The sequence below is a fragment of the Gouania willdenowi genome, chromosome 14 (genome assembly GCF_900634775.1).
Source record: "Gouania willdenowi chromosome 14, fGouWil2.1, whole genome shotgun sequence".
Lineage (NCBI taxonomy): Eukaryota > Metazoa > Chordata > Actinopteri > Blenniiformes > Gobiesocidae > Gouania > Gouania willdenowi.
Genome location: NC_041057.1, coordinates 4054970 through 4080781, shown reverse-complemented (window position 1 = coordinate 4080781; position 25812 = coordinate 4054970). Strand labels below are relative to the sequence as shown.

The 25812-nt window shown below is 36.9% G+C and overlaps 1 protein-coding gene across 4 annotated transcripts; it reads right to left on the bottom strand.

Moving 5' to 3' along the window:
- Window positions 1-1477: 1477 nt before the first annotated feature.
- On the bottom strand, window positions 1478-25379 carry map7d2a (MAP7 domain containing 2a). Of its 4 annotated transcripts, none has more exons than XM_028465813.1 (17): window positions 25080-25379; window positions 22530-22616; window positions 22169-22264; window positions 21997-22074; window positions 20081-20244; window positions 18737-18830; window positions 17036-17125; window positions 12916-13022; window positions 11807-11919; window positions 11428-11738; window positions 9696-9831; window positions 9481-9622; window positions 8300-8404; window positions 8159-8209; window positions 7893-7929; window positions 4559-5165; window positions 1478-2460 (listed from the first exon to the last, which is right to left on the bottom strand). In XM_028465813.1, the coding sequence occupies exons 1-17, from the start codon at window positions 25114-25116 to the stop codon at window positions 2202-2204; spliced, it is 2514 nt and encodes an 837-aa protein (XP_028321614.1). In that variant the 5' UTR covers window positions 25117-25379; the 3' UTR covers window positions 1478-2201. The 4 variants fall into 4 exon arrangements, with proteins under 4 accessions (XP_028321614.1, XP_028321615.1, XP_028321616.1 ...); XM_028465814.1 differs by having other exon boundaries at window positions 9481-9619; XM_028465815.1 differs by having other exon boundaries at window positions 22178-22264.
- Window positions 25380-25812: the final 433 nt, after the last annotated feature.

Genomic DNA, 25812 nt, shown 5'->3' with positions numbered 1-25812 from the left:
GAACACAGCAGTGGCCAGACATGTTGTCCTGCTCTTATTTATTCCACAAGCAACATATACTGTAATCTAATATTTATTAAAATATAATTATTAGTTGGTAATTTAGGTTTATATACATTATTTAAACTGTTTTAATTGACATATTCATCTCTGTGACAAAGGGTCCGACACTGAAACACAATGAACGATAAGGCGTCTTTGTTTTACACTTTATTTTTGTTATATTACATGATTGTATTCATGCATAGCATGCACAATGTCCACAATAATTACAGGTAAGGAGTTGTTTTGATGTGTTTATTCAAACCCAACAAGAAGCGGAAGTTGATCGTTTCGGGTCGGAAAAAAAATCTATTGCTAGACTAATAATTCCTCTTATATACTGTATATTTTTTTAAAGTTTGTCCTGTTCTTGTCAAAATAAAAACAGATATTTTAAAACAATAATTTATTATATTTAGGGTTTGGCATTTTGTGAATCGAAAAAAAAATGGAGTTGGGATTTTGTCTTGAATTTTGTAATGGATTCACCAGAAACACACTCCCATTAATGCTAATAGCTAGCTTAGAAAATCCTGAGACAACGCCGTTTGGGATGGTGTGTGCCTTTTTAACATTTATTAGTATGTGGCGGTCCTGTAGTAATTAGTGTAAAGTACAAAAATAGGACCAATGTGACTGATTATGAAAGCATATACCAGCATGTTTCACATCTGTTGTTGTTGTTGTTGTTGAAAAAATAGATGGAGTTTTAGTTTTAATTTTAGTTTTTTGTTTTCCACATTACGATTGGACTGCAGCGTACAATATAAAGAATCAAACTACAGGTTGTAATATTTGGCCACCCACTATGCAAACAAACCTAACTCACTACCTTTGTCCTGAATGCAAAGGCTGATTTAATATACATTCTGTTAGAAAACAAATCATTATCTAACTCTTTATATCTGGTAATAATCTTAGATGCAGATGTTTAAGGTCAATGGGATAGGAAATAAGGAGTTAACTGTGCAATGGCTGTCTAGTCATTATTTGTTGTTGACTTTCTTTTTTTTTTAAATAGGTTCAAATGACAAACAGAATCCACATTTGTTTCTGTTAAAGGGGCAGTATTATGAAAAAGTCACTTTATAATGGTTTTCCTACAGTGATATAAATTCTGTTAGCCTCAGAGGGCCAAAGTTGAAAAAGTTCTGTTTCCTCCCTCTCATTTTGTAAAATCAGCTCCAAACGTGCGAAATTGATTTTTCTCACGTTGTGACGTCACAACGCGGAACCTCCTCCTCCTGACAATCCTGGCTCCTCCAACCCTATAAGAATGTGAGCTCCTCCCTCTCAAATTACCTTACAGTTATAACAAACACTGCGGTTTAATATAGAATAAACATTATACTTTATTGTCATAAATGTAAAGCCACATACACAAAATGTGTTCTCTGTATTTAACCCCTCCCTGAAGAGCAGTGGGCAGCCCAGTAGTAGTAGTAGTGCCCAGGGAGCAGTTCCACTTTTAGTAGCCGTTACACCGCCTAGTATTGCCTTTGACATGATCTGATGCAGCGGTTGGACAAAACAGCGGACTATTGTTAAAGTGAATAACCCATGCGCGGATGACAAGTAAGTTGACGTAGCAGTTCTGATGCGTGTTTGAAACATCTGAAACAGCTGACTAACTTCGCTGCTGATGTGATAAACACACACCGTGGAGCAGCGTTTTTGCCGGACTCACAATCACAATAACCATGTGTTTTACTGTAATGCGCATTTTATTTTGGCTGAAAATAACAAGTGTGTGGATAGCAAAAGAAAATCGCAAAGGTGATCACTGATTATCAAGTCTGCGTCTACAGACACGCCCACTCATGCATATGCATGAAGGCCCCAAAACCGCCTGTTTTCAGAAGCGTCGTTAAAGTGACTTTTCAGAGGGCTAAAACTCCAGAAAACAGGCGAGTTTGGGAAAATAAACTTCAAATACTATGTTGTTGGGGTTCTTAGAACAAATGGAGATGGGTGTAAAATAGCATAATACTGGATCTTTAATATGAATGTTAACCATGATTTCAGCAGTCATCTACTCAGTAATAAGTACCGTACATTGACGCTAATTCTTACATTTCTAGGTCATATTTTATGGCTCTGTTTCCACACCTGTAGTGAGGCCAAGCAAAGAGAAGGAGGAGAAGAAAGCGACTAAAGTACTAGTGGTTACTCAGCGTGTCGGAGGTTGGAGAATTTTTTCCAAAGACTTTGGAATCTGACATGGGACTAACAATGCCCTCGATGAGGTTCTTGTTGCAGTCGCCTACGGAGGTTTCAGAGGACAGTTTGGGGTAAGTGACGATTCCCGTCAGGTCCATCAGATCTTCCAGAGCTCGGGTGTTACTTATGCCACCGTGCTGGATCTCGCTGATGGGTGAGAACTCTGGTATTGAAATAAGTTCATCCTTTGAGGCAGGGCTACAATGGAACAATAGAGATCATGAAACAGACAAATAATAATAACAATGATAATAATAACATTTTACAGTTAAAACAATTACACACAAGTCAAAAACTAACAACAAAGGTAAATACAGAAAATACGTAACAATCATACATTCAAAGCTAGTTTAAAAAGATGAGTTTTGATGAGTGATTTGAAGTTGGAGGGTCGGTACAGTGTTGAATGTGTGCAGGGAGTGTGTTCCAGTGGGAGGGGGCATCAATGGAGAAGACTCTGTTTCCCCCAGGTTCGGTGCTTGGTTCTAAGAAGGGGAGATGGGAGGTTGGCTTTTGAGGAATGGAGGCTACGTGCAGGGGTATGAGGTTGAAAGAGAGCTGTATGGTAGGAGGGGGCGGGCCCTGATGTTTCAGGGCTTTATGTGTGAGGAGAAGGAATGTGAGTTGGATACAATAAGGGACAGAGAACCAGTGGATATTTTGAAGGACAGGGATAATGTGAGAAGGCATTGTGGTGGCAAAATTAATAAATCATATTTACTCATATATTTACTCATAGATCTCACTCAATTAAATGTATGCCTGCCTTGTCATATAACTTTCAATCACTCTCTTTGTCTGTTGTTCTTCCTTGGGAAGGTCAGAAACTCTCACATGCCTCACTTGATAAACACAGCTGCAACTCAAGGTTGGTGAGCACCCACAGACTCACACACACACACACACACAATACACACTCACTCACACACACAATACACCACACCTACACACACACACACCTATGCACATCTACGCATATGACTATCATATGCGATACCGGTGGCGCCAAGCCCATGGGGCAAGCAGACCTCCCTTCTTGTCCTATCTTCTGGGGTGGGGCTATCAATCTGTAAAATATACTATGTGAATGGTTTTCAGTCAGTTCTGTGCTTTTCCCTCTGACCGGCCGGTCACATCTCCCTCATCAATCCTGCTTGTACTCCCTTTTTTAATTTAGTTTAGAATACATTTTCTTTTTTATTACTTCTTCACCTTTTTCAGTCTGGTTCTTATCATTTATCAACGCAGAGCAACCATCACAAGTTAAAGCCGAGGTAACCGTAAATTTGGCCCTGACAGCATGCAGCAGAGTTTTGGACGTATTGAAGTTTATAAAGGACTTTGGATTATGTGCCGAACAGGATGCTAGGGAGGGTTTTCACAGTCGTGTCATCAACCGCGTCATCCAACCGGAAGTTAATTTGCAGTATTAAACAAAGCAAAACAGGTTTTAGATCACAAATCACGGCACATTCTATAGTGTTTACTGGTTTTACGGTATTTAGGCTACTGTGCAGAGGTCTGTGGCTACACTTACAAAACTACACTACAGCCATTAATCGTTCTGCAAAAAAGAACAATACGCATCATTCACGAAGATGAATATTAGGGCCATACAAACTCATTATTCTTACAGTCACACATATTAAAACTGGAAGATCTCATTAATCATCAAACTACAAATAATGTTTAAGGGGGAAAAATCATTTACTAGCAACAAATATTTAAAACATTTTAATACAAAAAGATTTAATTTAAGAAGGCTATTTCATTTTAAAATACCAAGTTTTCATATGAACGGGAAAAGTTTTTGTATTGATGTTTGGGGGTTTAGAATATGGAACAGTCTGAATGGGGAATTGTCCATGCATTTAAAATGATTTTTAAAATATAGAGTGAGGACAATCCTTAACAGTACATTTCTATTTGTTTACCCTATATATTTATGGTGCTGTTTGATTGTTTTTTTCTCTTTGTAAAATTGTATTTTGGTATAAGTTAACTGTTATTTTGTGACTTCTAACTTTGTAAGATGAAATTAAGAGTTTATGTAGTTCATTATTATTAATAAAAAAGGGGAGTTATGGATAGGGGGTGGGATTATATAAGTACCTTTCAGTAACTTTCCACTCCTTTTCAGAAATGTTTAACTGAATTGCAAAATTGTGTTGAGAGTCTTTTTTGTTTTCTTTGTTTCTTATCATATTTTGTTGACATGTGCGAAATGAATACAAATCTAGAGTAATTTAAAGCTCAGTGTGTTTCAGCATAAAAGAGTTTATCTCCTTCGACTCACCTGACGTCCATAGGCTGCACATTTTCCGTCGAACACTTGTACTTCACATCTAGTGGCTCCAGTTTGATGAATGGTGGGAGTGAAAGAGGCGTCACAGGAAGTTGACTGACCTCAACCTTCATGGACCTTTCTTTGGCCTTCAACTTAGCTGCTGACATCAGCTGGATTTGCTGTTTCCTTACTTCAGCAGCTAGAAGACTTCTTGTCAAGACACAATCTTTTCCCTTCGTTGCGCTGCTTTGGCTTTGGCGAGCTTTGGCACCTACATTCAGCTTAGTCGACTCTTTGTTTATATCATCTGTGGCTTTGACACTCACTCTTTGGTGCTTGTTCACATTCATTTCTTCTTCTCTTTCTTGTGTCATCTTGAAAACAGCAGATTTTGTGTCTTTGTTAGTTTGGCAGCCGCCTTCATCCATTGATTTTTTGTGTTCGGGAACACCGTGCGTTGTTGTCAGAAGTTGAATGTTGTTTTGCATTTGGTCGCTTTTCTTTTGGCTTTCCTTCTGTGCAGATACGTCATTCTTCACATGTAGACACTCTTTGGTATCGACCTGATGATTTCTTATAACCTGATTGTTCACATGATCATGAGCCTTTACCTCGCCTGTGGAGAATAAAGCACAACACTAAGGGCTCCACTGGTACTAATCACTCATATTTCATGAACTGGGATTGAAGATTTTTTTTTTTTGTTAGACAAAAGTGTAGACTAGTAGCAAAAATTGCAAAACCAAAAATGCAATTTAATGTTTTGAGCCAAAAAGACATAACCATTAAGAGTCTTTTACATGTGTCTTGTCAAGAAAGCAAATTATGGCCAAAAAACGAAATTCCGATAATGGCCACCCTAATTTGCTTAATATTCAAATAAAAAAATTATGTTAGGGATGTTCTAACCAGAATCAGAGACCCTTAAAACCTAGAGGTTGACACAAAAATGTCTCTTGTATCTCGCCAAATAAACAAGTTAGGGCCACAAAAACAATTTATATTACGCAAAATACCCAAGGGTGCCAAGCAAGCATCACCTGGATTCTGAATGAGCACCCCTCAAAGATATAAAGTCCGTGGAAAAACTTTGTGGGGACGCCAAAACCACGTTAAGTGCAATACTACTTTTCTATTTCTAATTTAGACCCATATATGGTGAAGTGAAGACCAGAAATGATCTCTCCCCTTTATCTAAAAATATCAGCATGATAGGCTCTGACTTTTTTGCGTTGCCAGCTGCTGAACTCATTGGCTGAGACTAGAGACATTTGATATTAGCTTTTTTCCAATATGCTGATATAATATTGTCCAACTCCCAATTTAAAATGTCAACAATAGCAGATACTGATATATACGTAAAGCCCCTCCCCCTCAACCATATTGTTTTAGTGTTGCATTATATCTATCTACACTAACCCTACTTTTAATGTGATGCCCCACTGGATGTATTTTCCTTAAAAGACTCTACTTTTTAACTAATACCAATGTCAACCGTTAATACAGTTTATGGCAAATATCGGCCCATAATATTGCGCTGTGTTCAAAATGGCACACATATATACATATATATATACTATAAGTATGGTTAGGATGATGAACATTCCCACTGAAGTATACTTCCAAGTTTCCCAAGATACATTTTAAACCTACAACAACAAAAACCCGAAGCCCACTGAGGCTAAATATCTCTGTTGATTTTCCACTTTAGAAAGTTCTGAAAACATTTGAAGTGATAAAGTGATCAACATGTGGTTATTTGATACATAAAACTTGCGTATACACATTTCATTCCCACATTTCAGAGATTTTCAGAGACCCTTCATTGTGCTACTGTCAAAACTTTTGGTTAACGTCAAAACAAGAGCCCTATTTACAAAAGAGTTATAAAACTAATGGAAGACAATAAGAGATGCTTTTATTTTGAAAAGGGGATGTTTGATTTTTAGCTTGAAGCAGGCCCCAGGACCATTTTACACTCCGCTTACAATGCATCATGGGGCGGTTGAGTACGACTAGTGTGCCCACCGTACACACTTAAAAAATGTCCCGATATAGTAAACATTCAGGTATTTCTCGCATTCTCTGTATTTCTGAACGCACTACATTGTCATTTTGTCATCAAACTTAGTATGAATAGTTAGAAGTACGTTAGAATGCCATTTTGAACATGACTTCTGACTGTCACTTACAGTTCCAACTGGGAAAGCAGCTTCTGTTCTTGGAGCACATTTGCCACAACATTGCCCAGGCCAGATGCTCCAAATCTTCCAAACATCTGGCGATGCTGGAATTCAAAGGTTCCCTTGGAAAGGGCGTGTTTAGGTAGCCAGCGAAGGGACTTAAATACCTGAAACTGTTGTAAGAGTGAAAGGACAAACATTGGACGACCTTCTGTCAGGATGTCAAATTTGGAAATTCCTCAATTGTTTGGATGTGACAGGATTAGCCAAAGGAAGGCCCCAAGATGGCTTTGGATAGAGAAGGCTGACCTGATTATCACATCAAGGCTTCATAAAGCTCAGCTCGTCGCCTGGGATGTAATTAAATTAAAAATCCCTACAGATCAATTATCGAAGATGCTGTTTTGTGCCCTTGGAAAGCTAAAAAAAAAAGTATTACCTCCCACCTCAGGGAGCAGTTCTCTCAAGAGGACATTTTCAAGAGCAGATGATTAAAAAATTCAAACTCATATGTGCCTAATCAGCAACAAAAGGTCCTTGGTTGTTGTTTCAGATTACATTAAAAGTCGAGTAAATCATCCATGGAATTTGTGTGCGTGTGTGTGTGTGTGTCGCTTCACAATGTAAATCGTGAAGCGACACTGCGCCCTGCAGTTCATGTATGGTACTGCAGCAAAAAATTAAGCGAAAAGCGGCCGCCTTTCTGATCTTATCATGAATTTACATATGTTACACACATCGTGGCACATCTCGAGACGGTTTGTATTATATTTAATTCTATTTATTCTTTTGGCCACCTCCCCCCCCCACCCCCCTTAAGAATCTCAAACTCCGCCTAACAATCGCAATAGAAAATGTTTTACGACCATATGTGCAACAAGATATGATGTGATGTCAGCAAATCAAACCTTTTCGAGTCATCAGCATTACTATTTCATGACAAGACATCAAACAAAAAACAATGTTGGAACAAATGCTGACGTTTGTCCAACTGTGAAACTTTATACAAGGCAACTCATAAAAGATAAGAATAATTTAGCACATGCTGAAAAGAGGCCGCGCATGCCCTTTGTTTGTATTCTTTCAGCGAGGAGCGAAATGAACATCAGCAGCAAGCAAAAAATGAAAGGATCTGCAGGGCGAGCGAACAACACACTAACCTGGTAATGAGACGGACTTCGTCTCCACCTGCTCCCCCTTTTGATTTGGTGCAGAACAGAAACACAGCCATCAGTAGTTATAATGAAGAGGACACAAAAACCAACGTATCACCAATGATCAAATTTAATAACAATAAGAACAGGAAGTCGTTTCTTTTTCTCTTGTTTTTTTTTTTTTTTTTAGAAATAACAATTGGAAAATAATCTTCAGCAGGTGCTTAAAGGCAGCGGGTCTGTATGAGAACAGAAGGCGTCTCTTACAGTACCTTCAGGTCAGCTTCACCCTTTCTAGTTCTCTTCATGATTTCCTCGATTCTCTGCAAATATAATTAAACAAAACAACAACAACAAAACATTGAGCAACTTGTCAGTCACTGGAATGGTGAATATTAGCATTTGATGATAACCTTTTTCCTGTGCTGCCTCTCCTCCTCCTCCTGTTGGGCCTGATGTTCCCTGTCTTGCCGCTGGCGCTCTGCATCCTCTTGAGCCTGGATTTTAGCTCTTTCTCTCTGTCACAGATCAGACATTTACAAAGTAATGAGAACATTACAATGGGAATGTAATACCAGGGCAGTGGTGGTCTGGTGGTTACAGAAGTGGGCTTGTAACCAGATGCTTGCAGGTTCAAATCCGCTGTGGGACCTTGAGCAAGTCCCCTTCTCTCTTGAAAAAGAGATTATTAACCTCAATGAGACTATCCTGGTTAACTAAAGGTTAAAAAGAAATATATATATCTATATTTAGATTTGTAAATGGACATATTGTAGATCAGGGGTCACCAACCTTTCTGAAACTGGACTCTGCAGTACCTATAAAGTAGCTCACAAAGGGCTACCAGTTTAAAAAACACTTCTTAAATACAAAGTGTTCATGGTTTCACTTGGTAGGAAATGTTACAACATGCAACACTTTATTTATACTAATTTAAAGCAATTGTTTTATTTTCATTACATTTCATAGAAAATTATCATCTTTCTATTTTACAAGCTACTAACAAACAACTTTTAACTAAACGTGTAAACATGTAAATTTAACAATGACACCATATTTTACAAAAATCTACCTTGTGTTTTACCACTGATCATACACCAAATCTGCAACACTTCAAACATTTGTCACAATGTTTAAGTGAAAATAAAGATTTAAAGGTGGTCATTTAATACTAAGGCTCAATCACGTGCAGTAGTATTTTAACTCTACTAAGTACAAACTACATCTGTGTGAGTTTGAATCCTGAAAAGTAACACAGGTTTGAGATGGAGCTCATATGGTGACTAGAGCTCCTGAGGGCCCCTCACATGGTCCATGTTGGTGACCCCTGTTGTAGATGATGTGACGGTCGGTTCTGGATTTTTTTCTTTTTGTTGTTCCTGTGAATCCCAGGAAGATCAGTTGGTTACTACAGTACCAGTTAATTGGGATCCTTAATAACTAAACAAATCAACAAACTTGACTGAATAACCTAGTGTTTAAAGACGGGTTTCTGTGCTCTTTGTATATCAGTTTGGGGTTAAATATTTGTTAAATCGTCTTCTGTAATAACCAAACATTTCCCTATGAATTTGATAGTTTTGTAACTTCAAACCTCTTTTTCCAGCAGTGCCTGATGTTCCTTCTCCTGGGTTTCCCTCTTCAGTTTGTCCTGTTCTTCTCTCAGCTTTGCCTGTTGGATATTCACCTCCTGTTGCTGCTGCTCCTGTTGCTTTCTCAGCAGCTCCGCTCTCCTTCTGACAAACAAGCGGATGCACTTGTCAAACACTTTTTTTAACATCTAGTTTACGCGTGGCCCCAGCAGCTCACCTCTGTTCTTCCTCCTCCTGATGGAGGACGAGTTTCTCTTCCTGCTCTTTCTGAGCTCGAGCTTGACGTCGTCGCTCTGCCAGTAACCTGGAGGCCTCTTCAGCGTTAGTCGTACCTGTGACCTTCCCAGCAGATTCTTTAACGTACAGAGAAAAACCATTAATATGCATTAGATCATCTGAAACAGTGGTTCCCAAACTTTTCACAGTCCTATACCCCTTCAGACATTTAACCTGAAGCCATGTACCCCCTACTCCTGCACATTAAAAAAAACATAAACATATACTATGTAGCCCTAGAGTGACATTTGTATCTGAATGTTACCTATCCTGTTGTAGGATAATCAGAGTTGTAAAGAATACTGATAAATCCGAGTGCTCAAGTAAAATGTAGCTCAATTAAATAGTACTCAAAGTAAAAGTTACTAGTTACTTTCACCCCCCACGTTTATCTTTGGTAATAAATCTTGGTACGGTTCCCTTGCATACAGTCAACATCTCATGTATAAACTTCAAAAGGAAGAGACCAAATCTGTCACAATTGGAACTTAATTGATCTTCTAAAGGCGTCTGTATAAAATAAAAGGTTTGTCAAAATGTACATTTATTTTTAAAATAAAATAAAATCAATTAATTCAATTCAAAATTAAAAAAAAGGCTGAAATTCCTCCGTTTAATGCTGTTTTGGTTTGGTGCATTACGTTTAATCTGATTGGTCGGCTATGATGTGATGCATTTGATTGTTGTCTGGTTGTTTCATTTAATGTAGTTTTACAATGTCTTTTGATCATTTTAAAACAAAAAATACTAAGTTACTCAGTAACGGTTGGGTGTAGATATGTAAGAAATTACTTTACTTCTTTTAAAATGTACTTAAGTACAAGCAAAATTACTGATTTAGAAATATATATTTAAAAAAGTAAGAGTAACCAAATTACAGTAACGTGAGTACTTGTAATCAGTCTGTAAACACACAAGAAAACATTTTATTCAGAATTATCACTTAATTTATTTATTTGATTAATTAGCCTCCTGGCATTTTCAAATCAAGGTCTTTTATTTTGTAAAAATAAATCTACCAAACATTTATTATTAATTGAACATATAGCAGTAATACAACATATGCATCACCCTGAAATTGTGAAATACAGCTCGCTATAACTAAATGAGAATGGTGAGGTTGAGAGGATGTACAAAACTCTGAAATGTTTGGCTGAATTTGAGAACGTCTGAGTTTTAAATCGCTCTCCACATAAAGTCGTGTTCTATAATAGTGTGTTTTCATATTTGTCAAAGCTGAAAATCTACTTTCACACAAGTACGTGGTAGCATTGTAGCTCTTTTATTAGGTCATTTATTTCAGGATCAGTAATTGTGATTATTGTAATTGAACTTTAGTAATTGAGAAAGCATTTTTAATTTACTTTCTGAGGATAAAAAAATTATTGTAATTTCATTGTAATTGCAAAAAACGCTGATCACTGTAATCGTAATTGAATTGTAATTGAACATGGGTAATTGAAAACACAATTGTAACTGTAAATGCAATTGAACCCAACCCTGGTAGTCTTCCAGAGGCTAATGTGTGATTTATGGCAATGCATGGAGGCTCCTGACTACTGCTATTTATATTGTAGTTTTTAATGTTGTCACGCTGTTTTTAATTTTTTTTTTTTTCACGTACCCCCAATGACAATTTGCGTCCCCCACTTTGAGAACATCTGAAGGCTCACCTCCTTTCTTCTCTCCACCCTCAGTGCTGTTCTTAGTTTCCACTTTGGGCGACATGTGGTTCTTCCTGTCAGGACACTGGTTCTTATCCCACGGGTCTCCTTTAGAGGGTTTGTTGCTTGCGTTGATCACGGTCTTCACAGCTTGTGAGGCCAAATGTGAGTCTGTATTTTTCTTCACTGTATTATCGGCTTTGGACGTTTCACAGCTTTTCTCCAACTTCTTGTCGTCCACCTTTTGTCGTTGCCTCGTAGGGGAATAGTGGTTCTGTTGTACATTGATGGGCGACTGGGAACGCACCTTCGACACAAGCCTGCGCAAAAAATAAATGTTTTAAGGATTGAAAGAGGTGTATTTGAGTGTAGTGAAAGGTTGACTCACTTGGAGGCAGTGTGTGGAGAAAGGTGCTTGGTGACGCTGGCGGGGGATTCAGATCTCCTCAAAGGGGATCTGTAACCTGGGGAAGTCGTCCTTTCCCTGCGTAGCCGCTGTTTCTGTAATAGGTAGATTCATTAAAAGCTGCTGGAGATTATACATTTTTTATTAGATAAATCTATATTGTAGGCCTAATAGATCAATAAATCAAAGATTGTTTTCGTGACAGTGATAAGGTTGATAACATATTTACTCGAGTGTTGTCTATAGTCTAGTTTCGGCAGGATTCAGTCCGTGGAAAAACCAAAGATGTGTTGGGAAACACAATAAGAATGAAGTAAAAACAATTGTATGCGTCCATTACGGGACTCCACATCCCACAATGCAATGTGCAAGACTTTTCCACTTTTCTAGCAGCAGTTTCAACCTTTCACATTTTTTTTTCAAGCAAATAATGTTTGATTTGTTGATCTATGAAGCCTAGACTATCTATTTATCTGATTTTTATTTATTTTTTTTAAATCTTTGTTTCAAGCAGCTTTAAAACATAGAATGTATACAGTGAAAGCAAATGGCTTCTTTAGCATAAGGGGCCTGTACGACGAAGCTGGATAAGTACAGTATATCCGGGATATCTCTCTTCACTAGCTTCACTTAACCAAACATTCACCTTCACAGAGCAGCTGTACTATGAAAAAGGCTACCAACACGTTTGACCAATCACAAACACAGAGAAATGAAACCGTGCAGGCTTAGATCACAGTTGAGAATGAATTCTTTAAAAATATGAAGAATTAAAATCCATAATTCAGACCAAAAACAACACTGTTGCTGCAGAAAAAGCAGGAAGGAGTGAATGCAGGCAGAGAACTGATTGGTCAGGAGGCGGGGCTTTAGTACTCGCTCAGACCCTAGCCAGAACAAAACCTACACCCTACCAGGTTAGCTGTTCAACCTAAGTTACCATGGTGATTTAGCCCCGGAAGAAGTTACCCAGTGTGGTTGTAGTACAGCACACACGGAATAAATCTCCGGAAGTTAATGCGATAAGAAATCCAGCTTCGTAGTGCAGGCCCCAAAAAAGTTAATGTTCCCTGTGATTAGTTAGTTTTAACCTTGGGAGTATTTGGAGTGGACTGAGAGCCTCCCTGATGGCCCGCCCTGCTGTGATCCGCTGGGGTCACCGATGTCCGAAAAGGTGACCTGTGAGGGCTGCAGGGCGCTGCATGACGACAGAGGACAGACATTGTGTCAAAGACGGGGTACAAATAGACATAGTGTAATGTTGTGATAATGAAGTGGAATTTAAAACAATGGCGTTACAGACTCTGAAAATGAAATCTCAAGTATGTATTCAGTGAGTTTGTGGAATCACACATGCCAGCGTAAGAAATTGTCCAATCCAAATATTCAACACAATTATACAGCAAATGAAAACACTGAGAAATGTGTGCAAATTCACAATCACCAAATGTCCTGAATATGGGGCGCTGATCGTAAAGTTACACATGCTAAAATAAACTGCAACTTTTTACAACATTTAGCAACAAACCACACTTAGGAATATGTATGTGACTTTTGTTATGTTACATTTAACCAGATTTACAGCAATACTCGTGAAATTTGTGATCATTTTTTGTCTCGTAAAAATGTAATGACAATGTTAAATGTAAATGTAAATGTTAAATGTAAATGTCATGGGTGAAACTAAATATTTAGCTAATATGCAAATTCATCAGAATTAACTTTTATTTTGGTACTTCCAGTGAATTTGCCAATTAGCTAAATATTTAGTTTCACCCATGCCATTTAGATTAACAATTTAACATTTAGATTTAGCTTTAGATTCAGATTTAACATTTAGATTTAGATTTAGATTTAGATTTAAAATTTAAAATTTAAAATTTAAAATTTAAAATTTAAAATTTAAAATTTAAAATTTAAAATTTAAAATTTGCATTCATGTTTCGATTTAACATTTAGATTTAGATTTAACATTTACATTCAACATTTACATTCAACATTTACATTCAACATTTAACATTAAGATTTAACATTTGATTTAGATTTAACATTTAGATTTAACATTTGATTTAGATTTAACATTTAGATTTTATGTTAAATATAAATGTTAGATTTGACAAATAGATTTAACATTTAGATTTAGATTTAATATTTAACATTTAGATTTAGATATAACATTGACATTATATTTTTACTAGGAAAGAAATATTACAAATTTCACAAATATTGCTGCAAATCTGGTTAAAAGTAACATAAATAAATGTCATACATTTTTTAAACGTGATTTGATACTAAATGTTGCAAAACGTTTATTTTAGCATCTTTACAATTGGAGCTCCATACCTGAACAGATTACAACAAGCGCAAAAATGAAGAAAATAAATAAATAAATCTTTGTTTCTCTCATCATCCCTCATCCTCGCAGTCATCCCAGAGCCACGTCTGGATCAGAGTCTATTTTAGTGCACTCTGTGCTATTGTAGGTCACGTATGGTTAATCTGTAAAACGTGACTGAAACACAGCCAGCACCATTTTGCTGATACTCGTCCTGTGATAATGATACACTCTGTGCTCCAAACGATGGAGATTTATCCTCCTGATCCCAGAGCTTTCTAATCTGGAAACAAGTTAATCCTTTGAATGAGAAAGAGTTTGACTCAATATGTTTAGTTAAGCAAAGCCATCACAGAAACCTACTGTGCTGAGTCATGCAGAGGTGAAAGTAATGGAGTAAAAGTACTCACGTTACTGTAACTGAGTTGCTTTTATGGGTACTTGTGTTTTATTGAGTATATTTCTAAATCAGTCATTTTACTAGTGGAAGTAATTTAGTACCTTTCTACACCAAACTGTTACTGAGTAAATTATTATTTTTCGTGATTCTTTTTTTATTTCCGTTTCATGATCTTTTGATAAATATTGAACATAATCCATGTATCATGTTGGGGTTTCTAGTTTCTACCTATCATTATTGTCAGCCACATGGCACATTTTGCATGGAACCGTTTTAAACTTCATAAATGTAGTTATACTTACAGCCTTTTTTTTTAATTGAATTTATAGGTGTTATTTTATTTAAAAAAGAAAAAAGGTTTTATTTTGTACAGATGCCTTTGTGGAAAATAAATTAGGTTCCAATTGTGCAATATTTGGTCTCTTCCTTCCTTTTAAAGTTTCTACATAAGATGTTTACTGTATGCAAGGGAACCGTACCAAGATTTATTACCAAATATAAATGTAAGGGTTGAAAATAACTAGTAACTTTTACTTTGAGTACTATTTAATTGAGCTATTTTTCACTTGTCCTTGAGTATTTTCTGTAGGACTTACTAGTTCTTGTACTTTAGTAGAGTCTCAATCAATAAGTACTTCTACTTGAGTAGTAGATATCAGTACTCTTTACATCTCTGGTCTTTTGGGCTAGAATGTAACTCATTTCGTCAGAATTTCGTCTAGTTTTAGTCAAATAAACTGGATATTTATTTCCTCCCCACTGTAGCTGATGCTTGTTCATGTGGGATTATTGCGCTGTATAAACAAAGTTGAATTAAATGACATTAAGATAGTTAATTAGTCCCGCCTTCCACGCAACAAAAGCAGCTCTGATTGGATTTCGTTCCAATGGAAATATTTTAGTCTCGTTTTTATTAGTTAACAAAAATATCAATGTATTTAGATTTTTTTATTCAATTTTTTGTTGTTTTCCATAAAATTAGTCATAGTCATTGTCACTTAAAAATGTATTTTTTAAAAATGTAGTAGACGAAAACTATGAAGAAATGTTTTCGCTGACAAAATGAACATTGGTGAGATACTGGTGGTGTTTTTTTACAGTTTCATTGGTTTTAATATGCCCATTTTTACACTTTAGGCATTTGATTCAGCTTGTTTACAATACAGAAAGATGCAAAGATTGTGAGTGTTGACACGGGACTTTCTATTCCAACATTTATCCACATTGACTAAAACTTCCTGTGCATCATCCTCACATAATTCAAACCACATTGAACTCTGGGTTCCTCCACAGAGCCTCCAAGTGTCTGAATTATCAGTGAATGTGATTTTCTGGGTGAAAATAACTAGTTATTTTTACTTTGACTAATTTTTAATTAAGCTACTTTTTACTTGTACTTGAGTATTTTCTGTATGACTTACTCGTACTTGTCTTTTCATAGAATTTCAATCAAGTAACAGTACTTCTACATGAGTAGGATATATCAGTACACTTCACACCTCTGGATCTTGGTTATATGATCAAAAATATGTTGTTTATGGTAGTGCGTCTTTTCATTTTCACAGTAATGTGTTCTTGTGCTGACCTTGTCAAGATTAAACCACAGAGTGCAAACATAGCAAAGTGCATTCAGAGCACTGGTTGCCTGGAAACAACCTCAAACATGCAAATAAATTAATATAAATAAAAATATATTCCACAAAGAAAGAAAGTCACACAAAAAATGAAAAAAATGAGCAAACATTGTCGGCCTGTGTTTGTCGCTGATAGTCAGAGGTGACAAGTAATGAAGTACAAATACTTCAGTGGTTTATTCTGGTATCTTTACTTTACTTGAGTATTTTTTTTTTTACTTTTACTTCTTACTTTTTTAAAGAAATATCTGTACTTTCTACTCCTCACATTTTAAAAATGAGCTCATTACTTTCAAGATCTTTGAAGATGACGTCACAAAGTAAAAAGACGCAATTATTTCCAAGTTTTTAAAAATGTTAAAGTCAAAGCTGCTCTGGGTTTTATTGAGCATGTACATTTTTTTTTTTTGAAACATTTTATTTGCAAATATTATCTATAATGAGAGCAAAATCCTCCATATGTTCAATTGTAACAGATTTAACTTGTTTCCATGTATCAGTATTCTACAAGTTCTTAAAAAAAAAATGGAATTTGCTGTCTTATTATTCAAGGGACGTTTGTTTTACTTTTTGCTTTTTAACTTAAGCACATTTAGTAGCATGTGCTTTTTTACTTTTACTCCAGTAAAGGAGCAATCTCAATACTTTTACTTTTACCAGTCATTTTTATTCAAGTATCTTTACTTTTACTTGAGTACTGAAGACTAGTACTTTTGCCACCTCCGCTGATAGTTCAGGCGTTAAAAACAAAACAGACAAGCAGTGGATGGACTTGAGAAAAAGGGGCATTTGAAAGGGGGGAGAGGAGGGGTGGGGTGGGTGGGTGGGGTTCTTAACTTTACCAGATTCGCTGACAGCAGGAAGGGGGGAGGCAATGCCATGGGAAAAGGCGGAGGCAGCAGAGAAAGGGAGTGAGGCATTCTCAGAGTCACCTGCACGCAGCGGGCGGAGCAGAGCAAACACAGCAATTACCACAACTTTTACAGGCAATTCCTGACTTTAAGGTGTCTATTATCTCACCAGCAGAGATGATTACTGTGTGGAAACTAAATCACCTGGAGAAAATGTATTATTTGACTTATAAGGTGAGTTTTAAAACTCAGATTTTTGTTTTGTCATTCCAAAAAAAAAAAAATTGTGTATCCTTCGATCTTTGGTTATTCCGTTTTAAAACCAAATGAAATAACAAATAAACGGTTATTTTGTTTTACTGACTTAAAACCAAAATAGAAATACAGAAAAAATAAAAAAAAAAATAAAAAAATAAAACAGAAAAGCAGCGTTTTTCTGTTAAATATCAATGGTGAAATCTTGTTCTGCTTGTGAGATATTTACAAGCAAATTAGAGCGAGAGCTTCAGCACGCCACATTCTGTCAGCGCAAACAGTGTTACGGTCCAAATAGCATCTAAATAAAATGGTGACTGACTACCAACTGTGAGGAACAATAGATGTTAGAACTTCTACTATTTGACGCTATTGCGAAAACAATTACACAGCTTTTTTGAGGACAGTAAAAATATCTATTTTGCACGTTATAATACAGCTAACCGCTGCCATACGATCACAAGAAACGAGGGGCACCAGTAGATTCATTACACCACCTCTGTTTTCTTTAATCACATATCATTTTTTTAATGTATTAATAATGTTTCAATTCACCACTTCATTAGTAATGTGACTTATGCGTTGCTGTTTTTTTTGTCGGAGAGCAAAAGTCCTCCCCCATCTGTGGGTCCCCTCTGTGTGGTGAGATAAAAACACGAAGCTGTCGTCCTAGTTTCCCCATCAATGTTAAAACAGAAAAATGATGCTTGTCTGTTTTTTTTATTTTTCTGTATTTCTGTCAGTAAAACTAAATAACCACACTGTATTTTGATTTGGTTTTGAAACGGAATAACCAAAGAACAAAGGTTACACGGATTCCAAAAGAATAAAAATGTTGTAATTTACCAGCTCCCATGCAGACATGCATATTTATATTTCTACTGTCAGAAAAAACAGAAACAAGTTCATGTTTCTGTTTGTGCACATGTCAGCAGCCAGGATGTAAATGGTTACGGTATTTTTCAATGCACCTTCATATACTGTACTCCTACAGCCTGTATTCAGACCACATGGGTTTTGGATTATTCCATGACATGACAAGTATTCCCACTTTATACTCCAAGGTATAATTTAGAGCAATGGTGTCAAACTCATTTTGGTTCAGAGTTCGAAATCTGGGCCACAGATTTTATGCTGGAAAATGAGTAATTTCAACATTATTGTTCCCTAGTTTGCACTGCTACTCATACATAAAATACTAAAGATATAAGAAACCGACAATATCCAAGCAATAAGTGATGGATAGGGTCTCCACTTTAAATTTCCTAGATTTTGTGACCAATTTTTACTTATTTAAGGGAAATATTATGTAATAATTTGAGGAAGAATTGTAAGAATTTTGAGTTTTTTCAATTGTTTAACATTAAAAATGACTGCCATCATGAGATACAAGCACCAGCAATATTTGTGTTGCTATCTTTCCTTCCAGACACGTACCTGCCCCCATGCAGCCCCTGTGCCAGCGTCTGTGTCTCTGCTCCAGCTGGAGGCTTCGCTCCAGAGAGCGTTTCATCAGAGCCTCGAGCCGCTCCTGAATGCAACACAGCACAGTAGAGACTGCTCTTTAAAATGAGGGTTTGTTATCAACTATTGTCATTGTGTAAAGCAGTGGTTCTCAAACCTTTTTTGGCCCAAGTACCCCCATTCTCATACTTTTGAATCCCAGTACCCCCTTAAGTCCGACTACTAAATTTTTTAATCAGAATTCTGTAAACAACAACTACACAGCATAATAATGGAATGGATAAGTGATAACACATTTTAAAGAATCTCATTTTGTAAATAAGTGGAATGAAACAGTATTTAGTGCTTCCTGAACAGATTTATTTCTATAGTTTTTATAATCTCCCTCCTGATGTGGGACCAAGTCTGATCCTTGTATTTTCAGTTCATGTTTTAATCAAGATCATTTCTATTATTGTTTTGTGTTTTTGGTGTCATTTTGTGTATTTTGCTGTTTTTGTCTGTTCATTTTATTATTCAGTATATTTTACTCTTATTTTTTGTGTGTGTTGTGCATGGTATTGTGTGTGTTTTCTATGGAATCAGAACAGTATCATAATGAATGAACTGTTGCAGGGTTTTTCACAAATGCACATGCGTTGTTTCGCAGTTGTATTTCAGATTCACAAATTCACACAATCTGTTTCGCAAATATATATTTTATGCAAACTTGTAATATAAATTCTGAAATGCACACACTCCACTTCACAAATATTAATTTGAGGCACACTTGTAATATAAATCCACTGATAATGCAAATTGCTGAATGTGCATTTACAAACTGCTTCTGTGCTGTGAAACCTCTGTGTATTTGTGAGAGAAATCTCAAAATTCACCACACAGACCAGACATATATATTTGTGAAACAGATCGTGTGCATTCGTGAAAAACCCTGCAAGAGTTCATTCATTATGATACTGTTCTGATTCCATAGTTTTTGGTGTCGTTTGGTTGTTTTTTAAGTTGTTTTGTATGTTTCTCTATTATTTCCGTGTATTTCGCTCATTTAGTCTTTGTTGTTGTTTTGTGTGTTGCTGGTATAGTAAGTATTTCTCTCTCTTAGTGCGTGTATTTTCATTGTCGTTTGAGTGTTGCTGGTAATATTAATTCAGTGTGATTATCATTTTTAACGAAAAATAAGCATTATAAAACCCAATATTTTTAATGCTTTCATTTGTTTATTTTCCTCTCTCTCAAGTACCCCCTGTAGTGACATGTATTCCATATTTCCCTATTTGAGAAAACGCTGGTGTAAAGTGATAGAAATCCTCAGCTGACCCTCTCCTCCTCCAGTTGCTGCCTCCTCTTCTCCTCCACTGCAGCTCTGCGGAGCTCCTCCTTCTGCCTTTGCTCCTCCAATCGCCTCCAGCGCTCCTCCACTGTGCGCTCGTACTGAAGCCGGGCTCGACGCTCCTTCTCCTTGATCAGCTGCTCCCGGGCCGCTGAGGGACACACAGAGGAAGCGTAATTTATCTGATATCTGATCAAATGATCATAATAACCAAAGGTCAATAGGTCAAACTGGACATCTTTTGTCGTGTGTGAGCAAATGCAGGTCAAACTAAGAGGGAGACCTACTTCTACACGGACTAATCTGTGCTGCTGTAATGTCCACCAGTGACATGACTCATCACTATCAAAAGCTCAGGGAACTTTGTAGCAGTGGTGTGCCTTCTCATAGTCAATTAAACTGTAAAATGAGACGCTGCACAGTGGAGAAAAGCTTCAAATCAGGAAGTCAGAGCTTCTCAATGGATGTGTTCCAAATGGCGCAGTGTCTATATACACTCCAAACACAATTACCTTCATTTTTCAACCTTGCATGAAAACAAGTCTAAGGTCTAATTCATGAAACATTCGTATCTGACCAAAGATCAGGTGTTGATAAATGCTGCAGTTGGATTCGATTGCCATTAACATGTTACGCTCTTAAATCTTCCTGGTTCGGCAGCCCCGCCCACTGAGGTAAAAAAAAAAAAAAAAAAAAACAACAACACAGAAAAGAAAGGAATTCCTCACATCTGAGCTGGAGCCAAACAAAAATGTGCTTTTTGAATGTGTGAAAACTGGGCTTTAAGATATAGTTTTGCAGCGTTCGTGTGTTTGCAGCGTTTTTGCTGTTTCCTGTGCTCGCTGCGTACAACTTCACAGCAGATTCTGGAGAGACACGCTGAAATATACCATTTATATCAGCATCATCTGTCTGTACGCTTCAGGCAATAAATAAGACATTTAAAGAAATTAACGGAAGCCGTAAAAAAACTAAATGTTGTCCCTTGTCTGTGTTTATTATGCCTTTAGTTGATTTCACCTATAATTCCTGATATTACTGATGAAGTATAAGGTATGGCTTACATTATACAAGCATGAATGACCGTTGACCCGCTCCGGCTCAGACGGTGGTAATAAAGTGGAACTTCAATTAATTTGGTTGAATTTGTTTTAATAATTTGTTTTGATATGTTCTGAATGTGTGTCTGCTTATACTTAAATGACAGCTGAGGTTAATTTCACACTCAGTCAGATTAGGCTGTGTGGCTCCGCAAATCCACTCAGATTATCGTACACGAGGTCAGACCTGACGTGACATCTGATCGTAGTGTACGCTCACATCACAATAGATAAATACCGAAGTTTGTGTGAATATGGTTGAATGCGCGTTGTATGCTTAGATTTCAACGTACGAACAGTTGATAAATGAGGGCCAATTATATACTGTCTACTATATACTAGAAGTATGGTTAAGATGATGAGCGTTCCCACTGAAGTATACTTTCAAGTTTCCCAAGATGCATTTGGAAACTACAATAACAAAAACCTGAATCACACTGAGGCTAAATATCTCTGTTGATTCTCCACCTTTACTTTGAAAGTTTTGAAATAATTTTAAGCGAGAAAGTGACCAAGTAAAATATCAACATGTGCTCATTTCATCTATAAAACTTGCAGAAAAAAAACGTTTCGGAGATTTTCAGAGACCCTTCATTGTGCAACTGACAAAACCTCCGGTTAACTCCAAAACAAGAGCCCTATTTACAAAAGCGTTATAAAACTAATGGAAGACAATAAGAGATGCTTTTATTTTGAAAAGGGGATGTTTGATTTTTAGCTTGAAGCCAGCCCCACCACGATTTTATGTTCCGTTTGCAATGCATCATGGGATTGTTGAATATGACATCCAAGAGATCACCTACCCAGGCTTTTCTCTCTTTCTTCTCGTCTTTCTTTGGCTAAACGCATCCGATCATCTGTCGTCATGTAACCCTCCACATCTGAAAGATAATTCAATGTGTCAAAAAAAAAGAAAAAAAAAGGAAAAGCTGGATTAATCAACAAAGCAAAAGACCCACATCGAGGTTAACTTACTTTGTTTACCTCCATGGATGTTATTGACGTTGGTAGTTAAGTGAGAAGGGGAGGCATGTCCATTAATGGGTGGTTTCTTCTCTGAGTTTGATGGAGCTGGAACCACAAGAACCAAAAGAGATAAAAGACAGCTTTTAGCCAAATCAGCACCAGCTCAGGATGGTAGCCTAACCTAGCATTCTCTGTGTGGTTTTCCCTTGTGTTTAGTGCTTATCTAACAAATCTCACATCATAGATCAGATTTATGTTCTTCATGCAACTAACGTTTTAATCTGTGCTCAACAAATAGCATTTAAGCATCAAGATTGAAGATGTATGAAATAAAAAAAGGTGGAGGTGAGGGGGTTACAGATATACTCACTACTTCTTCCAGTTCGGGCCGGAGAGCTGTGGCCATTGGTTGGAGACTTTTTGTTTGGGAGCAAAGAAGGTGGGGCCATTTTTTCACCTAATGCACAAAACATTTTTTTGTTACTGCGGTGATTTAGCCCAGTAAGAAGTTAGCCAGTGTTGCAGTACAACACACACCAAATAAATCCCGGAAGTTAGCGTGATAATAAGAAATCCAGCTTTGTAGTACAGGCCCAATGGCTTTTTGAAACCAAAAGAAACGATCAAACAACTACTTGTATGTTTTTTTATATATAAAAATTCCCATCATAGTTTTTGTCAACTTGATTTTTGTAAGTGACAATGACAAGATTGTGATATTAAAAAAATAGAACAAAGAAACATTTGAATAAAAACTAAATCAAAATATATTGATATTTTTGTTAATAAATACAAGACTAAAATATTTGCATGGGACGAAATACAATCGAAACTAAATGGTAAATGGTATAGACTTGAATTATATATACTGAGGTATAACCACTGAGGTAGTCAGTGTCTTGCAGGGGCGTGTCTAGGAAATTTGGGTTAGGGGGCACTGCAGGGGCACAGTCTCCGATTATGGTGGCATTTCAAATAATAAAACAACCACTTAAAATTACAGTTAATAATACTGTTTACCCTAAATGATATAATTATTAGCAACATGGGCATTTATCTTATATGTTCAAGCAACAAAACGTGTTACACATCTAAAAAAAAATGCCAGCTGCTCATTGCAACAACTTATACATACCAAATAAATGTTTACCTATAATAAGAAACACAATGCCTTATACATGTTTAAAGTTGAAATATGTAAAACTACTGTCACAGCAACAGCTATAAGGAAAGTGAAATCATAGGAAAGTGGCCTAACCTGGTTTGAAAATATTAGATTCCATGACGACTTTTTTTAAAAGCAAAAAAATATTTTATCCTGCCAAAAATGTATATATTAATTAAGGTTGTAGATGTATCACTGTTTTAACAAAAAAAAAAAAAAAAAAAATTAATCACAAGCTACAATTTAATTGGCAGTGGCTATCCATACAGTTGCCGTATCAACATACTGACATTCTATCAGTGCGCAGCGCCCCTCATTGGCCAGTTTAGGTCACGTGACTAAGACTAAACAAACCTAACCGTAAACCTAGACCTAACCCTAAAAATTGTTGTGATATAGGGTTATAACCGAACCCTAATCCTAAGACGCTACATACGTCTACTTTGGTAAACGTACCAATAGCACCGGGTGTTCTCCGTACGGCAACCGTACAAAGAGACACTTTCAATTAAATTGAAGTGAATCTGGATGGGCAAGGCAAGGCAAGGCAAGGCAAATTTATTTGTATAGCGCATTTCATACACAAGGCAACTCAATGATAAAACGTTCAATTGTTTAAAATCAATAAGAACATTTAAAATTATCAGTAAAATCAATTCAAATCATCAACAAACACATTACATCAACAACATGACCAAAAATCTCCCTCTCAATCATATGCAGTAGAGAAAAAAAGTGCCTTTAACTTTGATTTAAAAATGTTCACATGTGATGCTGACTTCAGCTCTGCTGGCAGTTTGTTCCACTTCTTTGCAGCATAACAACTAAAAGCAGCATCACCATGTTTACTGTGAATGGGGTGGCATTTGGGGAGGCCAATCAGTTTTTAGGGGTGGCACGTGCCACTCTGTTGGCCTCGCCCATGGTGTCTTTCCCAAGGACACTTCAACACACAGACAGGCAGGTATAGATTGGTATCAAACCCCAACCTCTCGATCAGTAGACGACCCCTCTACCATCTGAGCCACGGTCAACTAAATTTCTTCATCAAATCAAAACTGCTTTTGTTGCGTAGAAGGCGGGACTAAAATCTTAATGTCATTAATTTTACTAAAAGTGGACTGAAATAGTCCTGATGATTTGGATTAAAACTGAGTTATATAACTCAAACTAAATCCAAATTAACACTGTATCCCAGGCTTCATAAAGGCATGTTTCTTCTTTAATATCCATGTCTAAATTAGACTATTACCTACAGGAAGACATTGTTGTGCTCCGGCTCAGGAGGAGAATTAAGCCTTAATTTCTCTGCAGAGTCAGTGACACATGCGCTTTGATGCTCACATGACTTACACTGAATCAAATGGTCAACCCTGAGTCATGAACTGTGCAGGGCAAGCACATCATTAGGCTGCAGTGATTCCTTCATCCACCCATGTACACAACGAAACTCAGAGCTGTATAATAATAATATTATTAATAATAATACAGATAGGCCGTCATGTATTATTTCATATTAATAGAATGGATCTCAAATGATGTGGATTTGGATGAACGCATCATTTCTGTCCCCTGCAGCTCCATCATCTGCTGCTGACAGCCTGGACACAGTTGGTGTTTATTATGTCTTATAATAAACAAAGCACAGGAGCTGGATCAGCACCGCACGCGCATAAAGCGGCGTAAATGCGTCATTATTCGCTCGTGCGCTTGTAATCTGGTATTAACACTGGCAACAGTATCATTGGTGCTTACCTGGTACTGGGCTGGATGGTGAAAGCGTTTTAGCCATTGTGTGAAACTGAAACCAGATCACATCCAAATGTTGGAGCGGATCAAACAACGCAGTGCCGCACGTGACCGTCGGTTCTCCACACTGGGAAAAATAATAATAGTCAGAATCCAGCAGGAGGTTTAATACCGGTGTGAGCTGGAGACTAGCGTCGAGCCATGGATGGATGAAGCGAACATAATCGAGTTATTAGCAGCAGCATCCGATCATCCGACCACAGCGTGCGTCGCAGCGCAAGCGCGCACAGATGAGACCGCCTTTACATGTACGCATCCAGCTATAGATCACAAGAAGAAAAAAAAAACTGTTTTATTTTATCTGGTTTGTGATTTAAACTGATCACAATCATAATATTACATCATCTGCATATCCAGGGCCGGCTTTAGATCCCAGGTTCCCAAAGTGAGGTACGGGTACCCCCAGGGGTACGCAAATTGTAGGGGGTATATGAATAAAATATTTCAATTTGAAACTATAATATAAACTGTATATATATTTTTCCTCAACAGGATAGGTAAAATACAAATTTCACTGCAGGGCTACATTGTATGTGACATTACATCAGTGGTTCCCAACTTTTTTGGGTCATGACGCCATTTTAATATTACAAATTGTTGGTATCTCTTGACAATTGGTAATATTAAAATGGCGTCACGACCCAATTTTTTTTTTCTTTATAGAATTACCTTTTAATAA

What these genes read in the sequence shown, in the direction of transcription:
- map7d2a (XM_028465813.1), bottom strand. Translation starts at nt 25,116, where the DNA reads ATGGCTAAAACGCTTTCACCATCCAGCCCAGTACCAG. An exon ending in ACCATCCAGCCCAGTACCAG is followed by an intron (nt 22,617 to 25,079) that starts GTAAGCACCAAT and finishes TTTGTGCATTAG; the next exon opens with GTGAAAAAATGGCCCCACCT. An exon ending in GAAGTCCGTCTCATTACCAG is followed by an intron (nt 5,166 to 7,892) that starts GTTAGTGTGTTG and finishes TATTCTCCACAG; the next exon opens with GCGAGGTAAAGGCTCATGAT.